Source organism: Acomys russatus, chromosome 11, assembly GCF_903995435.1.
Source record: "Acomys russatus chromosome 11, mAcoRus1.1, whole genome shotgun sequence".
Lineage (NCBI taxonomy): Eukaryota > Metazoa > Chordata > Mammalia > Rodentia > Muridae > Acomys > Acomys russatus.
In genome coordinates, this window is record NC_067147.1 from 14,266,470 (window position 1) to 14,277,800 (window position 11,331).

The 11,331-nt window shown below is 44.1% G+C and overlaps 1 protein-coding gene across 1 annotated transcript in view; it reads right to left on the reverse strand.

The window, feature by feature from the left end:
* Pla2g7 (phospholipase A2 group VII) overlaps positions 1 to 11,331 on the reverse strand; it is a 37,886-nt gene that overhangs the window by 2,688 nt on the left and 23,867 nt on the right. The window contains exons 5-10 of the mRNA XM_051152932.1: positions 10,278 to 10,371; positions 8,380 to 8,448; positions 7,505 to 7,628; positions 5,698 to 5,811; positions 3,978 to 4,069; positions 1,376 to 1,549 (exon numbers count right to left, since the gene is read on the reverse strand). Of these exons, the coding sequence (XP_051008889.1) occupies positions 1,376 to 1,549; positions 3,978 to 4,069; positions 5,698 to 5,811; positions 7,505 to 7,628; positions 8,380 to 8,448; positions 10,278 to 10,371 (667 nt within the window). The remainder of the gene's footprint in view (positions 1 to 1,375; positions 1,550 to 3,977; positions 4,070 to 5,697; positions 5,812 to 7,504; positions 7,629 to 8,379; positions 8,449 to 10,277; positions 10,372 to 11,331) is intronic.

Consider the following 11,331-nt stretch of genomic DNA (forward strand, 5'->3'; position numbering starts at 1 on the left):
AGAGCAATGTCTGGGTCCATGGTCCTGCAGCAGAAGGGGCCTGTGTGTGGCTGTCCACGGCCCATGTTATCACCAAAGGCCATGCAAACATTCCAGGTCTGGACTGCCACCTGGGACCATGTTGGTGTCTGAGGGCTGTGCGGAGCCTGCCCTGTCCCTCACTGCCCTTGGCATGCAGAAGAGCTGGCTCCGCCCCTCACCTGGGCAGTGTGGTAGAGCTGGTCCTGGTGGCGCAGGCACAGGAGAGCTGGTGGTCTGATCAACTCTGCCACCACGTAGGCCAGATCCAGGGCTTGCAGATGGCCCCACCCCAGCATCTACCTAATCTATCCCATCTAGGAATTGCTGTAGTGTGTGAAGGGGCAGGTCCTGCAGATCCAAAGCTGCCGGATCTCCATGACACAGGTCAACAACAGGATATGAGAGAGGCATCCCAGTAAGGATCCAGTATTGACAGTGTAGCAGAAGCCAGAGGCGTCAAACCAGACCAATGACTCATTACAAGGAACATTTCCAAGTAAAGCTGTTTGGCACTGTGTGATACACTGCAGCTTCCACTGAGAGATTTGTTTTCTTAATTTTTTATTTATTGGGAAGGGGAGGTTGTAAGGGCACAGGGTGGATATGGAGGATCAGGGGGATGAGTGGGATTCGGGTGCATGATGTGAAACTCACAAAGAATAAAAGGTTTTTGTTTTTGTTTTGTTTTGTTTTTAAGGACATCAATTCTGTTTTGCTACACTTTTCATGACTGGCATGGTTATTGCACACTGCGAAGACACCAATGGCCAACACAGGTAGCGTCAGCGATTTACTAAAGCAATGAGTTTTAACTTGAAAGCTTTTTGTTTTTATTTTTGTTTTTGTTTTTCGAGACAGGGTTTCCTCTGTGTAGCCTTGACTGTCCTGGACTCGCTTTTGTAGACCAGGCTGAGCTTGAAAACTTTTTAACTCAGAAATTAATTAAGATTTCTTATTGAAATGAGGGCCGGTGCTATTCAAAGCCCAAACTTTCACATTACATCCTCGGATCGCTGTACCGCTTCACTCAAGTGAAGCAATGACACGGGAATACATTAGACATGCCAAGTTTCAAGTGTATTTCATCGTACTGTTGAGATCATTTTCTTATTGCACCCCTGTATGATATATAGCCTAAAACGTTGACTTGTAACTTTGCTTTAAATAATGAAAAATTCTCATTTTACAAGAGAAAAGAAAGAGGAAGTGTAAGAGTGCTGAAGGAGACAAACTATTTTCTATGCATTAAAACGGTAACAAGCAGCAGCACAGCTGGTCCTCAGCGGCTCCCCTACGTCTCAGGTGCTCCCGTATGTCTCAGGTGTACACCACCACCAGGGCCATGCGCACTCACCTGATTGTGATCATTTTCCTTTCCTTGTCAGGTTGATAGAACTTTTTCATTTTTATGACATCGTCCTTGGACTCGAACTGGGCGGAGTTGACAAAGAAGAGAGGCTGGGGGATTCTGGAGGGCAGATCCTCCTCACTCACAGGAAACATCCACGGATCTAGAGCAACTCCACACCTGCAGACATGGATGGTGGGAAAGGGCTGGTTACAGGCTGGCCAGTGGACTCCTTCCTACCTCACCAACCAACTTAGCACAGGGCTCTCGAGAGAGCTCCAGTCAGCTCTGCAATGCAGCTGGACTCGAGATTGCATGGTCATGCTGTTTAGGAGTCGTAACATAAAAAAGACCATTTCCTTAAAAGTTTTCCATATTCATTTTTTCTTGTCACATGGTTTTCAAAATACATTGAAATCAGTTGTAATTTCTTCAAAAATGAAAAATAGCTAGTTTGCCCTGTTTCTTCTGTGTTTCAAGATTTGGGGGTGGAGGCATAGCACGGGAGTGGGGGGCAGGAGACATACAGATTCCCAGAAAGGCCAGCAGAGGGCACCAGAGCTGGTGAAGCTGGAGTGTTTATGGGCTGCCTGACATGGTGCTGGGAACTGAGTAATAGTGCCTGCTCTTAACTGCAGATTAATCTCTCTAACCTGCCCAGAGAGAGTCTTGGGTGCTTCACAGCATGTCTGTCACACCTATTTCAGAACAACAAGACACCCAGACACATAGGATTGTATTCAGAGGGTAAAACACATGAGGCATACCATGTATGCAAATATAACTGTGGGGACTGCCAAAGGACTACACTAGGTGGCTCACAACTACCTGTAGCTCCAGCTCTGGGAGATCTGACATCTCCAGCATCCTTGGGCACCTGCACTCACATGAACACACACACATACACATACACACACACACACACACACACACACACACACACACACGAGACAGAGAGAGAGAGAGAGAGAGAGAGACAGACAGACAGAGAGACAGACAGACAAAGACACAGAGAGATGCTCATTCATAGAATTAAAATAAATTTTAAAAAGTAAAAATATTATTTTCTTCTTCCCACTAGGTTTGATCTTGTGTTCTCTGGCCTCTTTGAAAATCCATCTGTGTGCAAAGTGGATGACAGCAGAGAACGCCCTTATACTCAGGGGAAATATCTCAGATAGCCCAGCCCACTCCCTGTGAGTCCAGAGTGAAGTTAAGAAAGAAAATGTTTCTATACGTTAGAAGACTGGGCTCTTGTCTGACTTTTGCCCAAATAAATCTGTGACTTTTAGATCTAGCCTCGCCTCAAAGACAAAAGAAAAGAAAGGCCTAATGATAAAATTAGAAACCTAACTTCTTAGGGAAGATTGTAACATTGGTGGCAACATTATCACAAACATGTCACAGAAAAGACATGAAGATGAAATTCCAAGTGAAAGCAAGAAGCGTTTTACAGATCAATATGTACAATGGAGGGTGGGTGAGGAGAGGCAGGGGAAGCGGCTTTTTAAATTAGCTCGCAAAGTAGCAGGCTTCTTTACAGCATGGTCACGCACACTTAGTTTGGGATGACAGCCTCTCCACTCCTCTCCCTCTCCATCCACACAGCCCCACGGGTTCTAGTACGCCCCTGACTCCTCTTGCCCAGAGCCTCTGTTTCGCTGCTCCTGAGATCCTTTCCATTTTCCTGGCCTCTACATATTAACGCCAATGAAGCTAAGGTCCACATATGAGAGGGACATGAATACACAAAAAAGTACAGCGAACTCAAAACAACTCAAACTAACAAGTAAAGAACCCAACTTAGCAACAACAACAAAATAAGGATGGGCCAAAGTGTACAAACCCAGAAGTTCTTAAAAGGAAAAGAAGTGGCTAATGAGTAACTTTAAAAGTGTTCAGCATCTTTAGCAGTTAGGGGAGTGCAGATTTAAATGATTTTGAGAGGCCATTCTGTCTCAGTGAGAATCAACAAATGTTGACAAGGATGTGGGGGGAAGGGCTGTTGGTATGGGTGTGAGCTGCTGAAGGCACTTTGGAAATCAATGTGGAAGAATCACAAAAAGCTGGACCCAGAGCTAGGTAGTGTGACCCGGCTGTACTCTTCCAGGGCACACACCCAAAGGACCCCACAGCATCCGTGCACATTGCTACTCTATTATAATTGTCAAGGGGAAGGTTTCAGCAGCAGGACAAATGAATGGTTTCGGCCTAGGAAAGGTTATAAACTTGATGGAGCAAAGAACAACAGAAAGGCTTGAGCTGGAGAGATAGCTCGGTGACTCAGAGCAGTTGTTCCTCTGGCCAAGGATACGGGTTCAATTCCCAGCATCCACATGGCAGCTCACAACGATCTGTAACTATAGTTGAAGGGCATCTAATGCCCTCTTCTGGTTCCTTTCAGTACAAAGCAGACACAGGGTGCTCATACACACAGGCAGACAAAAATCCACACAGGTAAAATGAAACAAATATTTTTTAAAAAGTAAGACTTATAAACCCCCCAAAAGATCGCTAGAATTTCAGAAAAACAGTTATCTGTCATGCGTGTTACCCTGGCCTCTAGCCCAGCCGTTTCTAGTTGTTTCGCTTTGTCTCATTCTCTTACTTGAATCTCTGGTCTTCACTGAGGGATTGAATAACTGTTGCTCCTCCAAAAGAATGTCCAACCACGGCTATTTTATTCCTGTCGATAGTGCCCTGGGTGACAAAGCAGGACAGAGAGTTATCATCTCACCTGGCATTAGAAGAGCATGTTAAATTGTTCTGTCTGTTGTATAATCATTATTCACTTCACAGGTCTGGTTAAATACCTTGATGACTTATAACGTGGAATACACATACACACATGCACATATACACACATAGATACATATGTTTTAAACACACACACACAAACTCACAGGTAAACTTACTGGTCTTTATCACCCACATCTGAAACTGAGCCCCTCTGCTAAATTCTTTCTCACCTTATCCCATGATTATCAGTTTAGTCACTCAAAGAGTATTTCTTGAATATCTGCCATGCCACACACTGTCATCTCACTGTTAGTAGTGAGCTCACAGTTTATCATGGAAGAAAGTGATAGAGGCTTTAGACACATTGTGAGGCAGCACAGCACAGCACCTGGAGACCACGGAGCACTATGGTAGTCCACGGAGCACTACGGTAGTATGACAGCTAACCCTCACTCTGCAAAGGCACTGGAGACCACAAGAGCTTCTCAGAGGAGGTGATGCCTGACTTGAGTGTTGGAGATTAGATAGGAGTTAGTAAAAGGGAAGTGTTTGCTTGTGTCAGGCCAAGGGCATGTGATAGACACATGACGACAGGAGGTGGCTTGTGGAGAGTCAGCTCTCAATTGTATAGAGAGGGAACCATTATCCTCAAATCAAAATACTTCTAGTTCCCTCTGCACACTCTTTCTTAACACCCAACTCATGCCATTCACACTTCCACTGCCCCCCCCAGACCCCCCAAAAATGTCATTCAAAAATTTGGCCAACTCGTTCAAGGTCAAGCTTAAAATGATACCATCCTGTTCAACAAATTATATACCTCCCTTGGAAGTATGAAGTTGAACCATGTGAAGCTACTGTTCTCGGCTCCAACTGGTAGTTTTTATTTACGTACAATTCAATTTGGTTCGGGTCTCACTGCTGCCTAGCTTGTGTGAGTGTACATATGTGAGTGTGTGCACCTGTGTGCCCATTCTAGTCTACCTTTATTTCTCTTGCTGTGATAAAATATCCTGAAAAAAAAAAAAGAAGTCAAATGAGGTGGAAAAAAAAAGGGGGGGGGGTTATTTTAGCTCACAATTCCGAGGTTATAGTCCACAGTGGTATGGAAGGCAAGATGGCAGGGACTTCAAACAGCTAAGCCATATTGCATCATCAGCCAACCACAGGGAGACATTAATGTAAGCATGACTTGCTTGCTTGCTAGCTTACTTGTTTGCTGAGCTGTTCAGGACTCCCTGCCTAGGGAGTAGTGCTGCCCATAGTAGGCTGGGGCTCCCATATCAGTTAACTTAATTAAGACAATCCTCTACAGACATCCCCAACCCAATGTAGACCATCCCTCATTGAGTCTCTTTTCCTAGGTGATTCTAGTTTGTGTCAAGTTGACAATCAAAGCCATCCATCAAAAAGCCTCCTATCATGTACCTTGCAATGCAGCAGGAAAGCAGCCAAAAAAAAAAAAAAAAAAAAAAAAAAAAAAAAAAAAAAAAAAAAAAAAAAAAACCAAACCAAAAAAACCAAAACAAACAAACAAACAAAACCACAGAATCACAGTCCAAGGAAGAAGGAGCTCTGTTAAAGCTCACCTTTAGCTGTTTCACATCAAAATCTGAACCTAGAATGTTCTCTTTTGGGTTTCCATGGTCAATGTCCAGAATAGCACTGAGAGCCTGGGAACATTCTTTGGCTCTTTGCTGAACCTGGTACAATAATTAGAAGGAAATTATAACATAAGATATTGCAACACCTTAATGTTTGTGAAGAATTGCCTGTGTGAGAAACAGTTAGTTACACACTGCAAACACGTCGTCGAAAAACGACAGGAATACAAGCTAGCAGATTCCAAGCTAGGGGATTCCAGCTTGGGTATCAGCTGCGGCTTAGATTCAGCTCACTTATGGCTTCCCACTGTGACCTGTTTGGGTTTCTACTTACTGTATACTAATGGTGGGGACATATGAACAAAGCCTATCCATCACAGAGAGGATGCCATCAGACCAAGGAAATGATTGCAGCCAAGTTCCAAGCCTACCTTGGTGAACCAGTAAGTTTATGAGGGTCGCTAACACACACATGTGCAGTGACTCACAAACACATCTCCCTAGAGGTATAGAACAGTATTCCTACCAGCAGCTGCTTCCTGCCTGTGTAACCTCAGGGAGGGACCTTTCTGGGGTCTCCTCCTCCCTCTGGAAAGGAAGATTCCCTAGTGACACAATAACCTACTTCAACAAAATGTGTGTGGGTCAAAGTATCACGTCACATCTAACAGACCCAAGATAAAGAAGCAGCCAGTGTATTTTATCTCAAGCAATCATTCCGGTGACCACGAGAGAGGAATATTGTTATTCCATATTTTGTAACACATCAAAGCTCAAGGTTTACTTGGCCCAGGTCTTCCCACCACCAGGTGACAGAGCTAGCATTCACCTAATGCCCCTAGGGTTGAAAATCTAGTCATCCGGTGCCTAGCCCAATTGTTATCAGAGAATCTTCCTTTGGCAGCTGCTGGGAGCAGATGCAGGGACTCACAGCCAAACACTAGGCAGAGAGAACACACAAATTGGAGCTAGACCTCCATAAGGTACCTCCCCTTGGATCTCAGGGAACCCCGAGGAAGAGGGAGAGGAAGAATCGTAGGAGCCAGAGGGGTCAAGAACACTGGAGTACATGGCCCACAGAGCCCCCACTAAACAGGGCTCATAGGGGCTCACAGAAACTGAAGTGGCAATTACAGAGTCTACATGACTCCGGGGTTGGTCCTCTGCATGTCTGTGTGTGTGTGTGTGTGTGTGTGTGTGTGTGTGTGTGTATGAGATACACACACCCCATAACTATATGTTATGGTTGTTACCTAGGTGTTTTATGGATTCCTAAGAGTGGTAGTGGAGATGTCTCTGACTCTTTTGCCAGCTCTTGGGACACTTTTCCCCCTACTGGGTTGCCTCCTCCAGCCCTGATATGAGGGTTTGTGCCTAGTCTTATTGTAACCTTGGAAAGTCTGCTCTTTTCTTAATGGAATGGAGGAGGAATGGATCTAAGGAAGAGGGGAGGAGAGGGGGGACTGTGAGGAGTGGGGGAAGGAGAAACTGTGGTTAGGATATAGTATATGAAAGAATAAATAAAAGAGAAAAAGATGTTCATCAAAACTCTATTGGTTTTGAGATTCAAAAAAAACCAGACGCTTTAACAGAAGAGAATTCTGATATGTATCATTATTATTTCACAGAGTACCTTTGTTTACTTTTCTGTGAAACAGACCTTTCAATAAAAGAAATTTTCACCAGAGTCTTCTGATAGAACTTTGTGTAAGAGGGAGAGCTAATCGTTGTAACCATTGTCATTTTCCTTGTGCTTTGAAGGCCCCATGTCCCTTCCCTCACTGAAACGTACCTGCTCTTTCCGAATTATTTTTGCATCCTCCAGTTTTAGCTTTTTAATGTAAAGCCAAGACCTATTTTCCAGCTTTGCAGCTGCCTGGTCTTCAAAATAGTAAGTTGCCGATGCAGATTCGTCTCTACAACACACACAGATTTAATTACTCTCCGTTCCTCATCTGAGTGTCTCTCTCAACTCCAACCTTGATTCAATTTTCCTCTCATCTGCAGGCTTCCCTTTCCTCTTCCACCCTAGCTTCCTCCCACAAACAAAAGAGGACCCCAAGGGAACTCTTGGAAAGGATCTAACTGACCCCTTGTTCAGTGACATGAAACTAACCCCTCCATCATCACAATCCTAGAAGGCAACATTGGGACCCCGTTGAAAAGCCATTCTCATGAGCTGGGGACCCAGCTCTGTGATAGAGTGTTTCCTAATACACACAATGTCCTGTTTCTAATCCCATGTACTACAAAAACAACACAAAAACAAAACAGGTCTTTAAAGTCAAATTCGTACATTGCCACCTAATAGACTTCTGACTTTGGGCAAATCCCCTTTGTGCTTTCATCTCTATGTTGTGGATGAAATAACCATCTTGTAGCATAGTTACAAGTTCTAAAGGACTGGCATAGCATCTGATCACTTGCAGCTTAGTCCATAGCAGACCTTTATTGATCTCAGAACATGGACTGGTCCTGGCAATGTCGTTCCTTCTCTTTTTGTTGTCCTCACGTGAAATTCCACCCACCCGAGGTTTTTGTGAGTGTACAGAACAGTTACAAGTATAGTTAAAGGTGCTGACATCGTTTTGCTGCTGCTGCTGCTGCTGCTGCTGCTGCTGCTGCTGCTGCTGCTGCTGTTTGCATTTGGCATACACAGGAACTTACCTGTGTTCGACAGCAGCAACTATGAACCCATAAGATGCCAAGCCAACGCCGATAGCAGAATAAAGTGACCTGGAGAATGAAAAGCAGGAAGCAGCGCAGTTACCAACCACAATTACACACCTAAGTCCAGTATAGAAATGAGGAACACGGACCCCACTGTGCCCCGCATCAGCACACTGGAGAGCTCTGATCATCAAAGAGCTTACCCCGTGAGAGGTAGCTGGCAGTGTCTGGAGGTGTTTTATTTCCACCGGGGGAAAGGAGGCTACTGGTGTGTAGTGACCAGAGGGGACACCGCTAAGCATCCTACAGTACACAGGTAGGGCTGCTAAAGCAAGGCAGTATTCAGCCTAGGCTGTCAAGAACACTGAGGTAATGAAATAGTAAATATGAATAAAGAAAACTGAGTTAATGTTATAGTGACTATAAATACTGATTTTGAGAGGTGATGCAGATCCATTTACCGCCACAACACACACACACACACACACACACACACACACACACACACACACACACATGGGTTTAATTTACTTCATTCCCCACCTGACCATCTTCCTCAGCTCCATCCTTGACTCAACTCTCCTCCTTATCTATTGACTTCCCTTTCCTCTTTCACCCACTTTTTTTTTTTTTTTTTTTAAATAAAAGAGGACTCCAAGGAAGTGCCCGGAAAAGTATCTGGTTGTCCATTGTCTAGTGACATAAAAAAAAATCCCTTCCACTATCACAGTCCTAGAGGAAACCATGGGGACCACATTGAAAAGCCATTCTCATAAGTGATGCCAAGTTAAGTCCGAGGGTTTTTAAATCTTTGTCATGTTTTAGCGATATGATTTTAGGACAGTTACTCAATTTTGCCATCGTCTATAAAACAGAGCTAAGAACAAAGGCTTATAGTTAAGATAGAGGAGGTAAGGGTTTCCTCTTTTTGTTTTTATTTATTTATTTATCTTTTAGATTTAACAAGTTTTAGTTCATGTATACTTAGATGCACATGTGTGTGCACTTGTCTGTGGCGGCCAGAAGAGGGTACTGTAGTTGAGAGCTACCTGAAGTGGGTGGGTGCTGGGCTATGACCTTGGGTTCCCTGTAAGAGCAGCAAGTGCTTTTACAATGGCTAAGCCATCTCCACAGCACCAGACACAAAGTTTTGACCAGGTAATGCATGTATGGAGGCAGTACATAGGAAGGTAGGTCAAGTTCCATCACTTCCCAGCTGCTTGTCCTGCGCCAGGCCCTTGAGGCTTCTCAGCTGTGGCTCTTTATCTGTGAAAGGCGATCCTCACTGAGGTGAGCAGAGTGCAGAGTGCATGCACCTCCAGTGCCTGCTTAACTACTTAACAGAGGCTGTGAGCTGAGTGGTCACATTCGCACTCTCTCGCACACCGCCATATCCTACGACTTTTTCTCACATCATGTATTTCCCAGTCCATGTCTGTAGAAATACACATGGTATGCCTGGGGACACCCAAAGGTGCAGGAGGGGATGCTGAAGGCACAGGAGGGGATGTGGTCTACTGTGAAGACTCGAAGGCCTGCCTGCTGCTAGTCAGAGCACCTATTTTGGGCTTTGTGAGAAAGACATCTCAACTCTGCTGACAATGCGAGAGCTGAATGGGTGTGCCTGTGCTCCAAGAAAGCTTTGATATGCATGGATGGCTAGATTTGGTTCTTGAATCCCATTTGTCAATCAGAGTGTAGCAGAAATCAAATAATATTTTTTTATTGTAAATACTGCCCAACTTTCCACCAGCCCCACAGTCAATTCTTAGGCAACCCCCAAGTACCCAACATGGGCCAATATTACAATCCAAAATCTGATTTTTTTTTTTTTAAAGAAATGGATCTATCAGTGATGGCTTGGAACTGAAACTGCCTAGTCTCCCCAGTATTACCTGAATGCTCCAAGACCGTGAGAAAAGACAATGAGTGGGTATTTTTCTCCAGTTCTCAGAGGAGCGTTCCAGCTTGCAGGTGTCTTCATTGAACCTAGGCAACAGTGGAAGGGAAATCAGTGTTTCCTCTGGCGTGAAGGCTGCTGGTTGATTTAAGTTACATCTCCTGAGCACAAATCCCCAAACCATGGAGCTTTAACTCTGATTTTATAACTTAGTATAGTCATTTAAAAAGCCAGACACTAGACAGTCACCAACCAGAGACTTGCATGTGCCTTTCCCCATAAGTGCATCAATTAGCAGTCCTTGCTGCCATTGACTGTATGGGGCGGTGGGGGGCAGAGGGGTGGGGGTGCAGGGGTGTTTCCTACTTATAGCTGTATTCTGGAAGGACACTGATTATTCCTATTTTGAAGTTCTGTTTCACTTGAAAGTGACCATCCAGTAAACTTAGAACATCGTTCTGAAAGCCCGGACCTGGGAACCAGAGACTCCTCATGATGCATCATGGTCCAGCAAGAGACAGAGAGCATGACATCACGCACCAGAGGGAGCTTTTCATAAGCCCACCACTGTTGGGTTATCGGCCTTGGGCATGTCCTGGGACTTGTCCAGTTTCAGAGTCCCCTTCTATAAAATGGAGCGGGCGATTACGATCTTGGATACTTTTAATGAAACTCGTATCTAATTAAGTTTTAAATATAAAGTACTTATCCAGTTACATATTAAAGAGCTCAAAACTAAGAAATATTGCCTCCCTTCCTTCAGGTCTCAGTCATTTTCATCATCATTGTTATGTTCATGTTTATGCTATTTTATTATCATAAACAAATACGTGGTCATGAAGACTGAACATGATGGTTGCTATGGAAGTGAATTATAAATTACTCCACATTACATAGTGGTATTTTCTAGTTTAGAGCATTTTCCTATTTTAAAGCAATTTCTGTGAAAACCCTAAGATAAGCTTAAAATGAATTCCCAAAGCTGAAAATTTTGGAGGATAAATTTGATGGTGTAATTAACATAGGCTCAAATTCACACCTGATCTAAC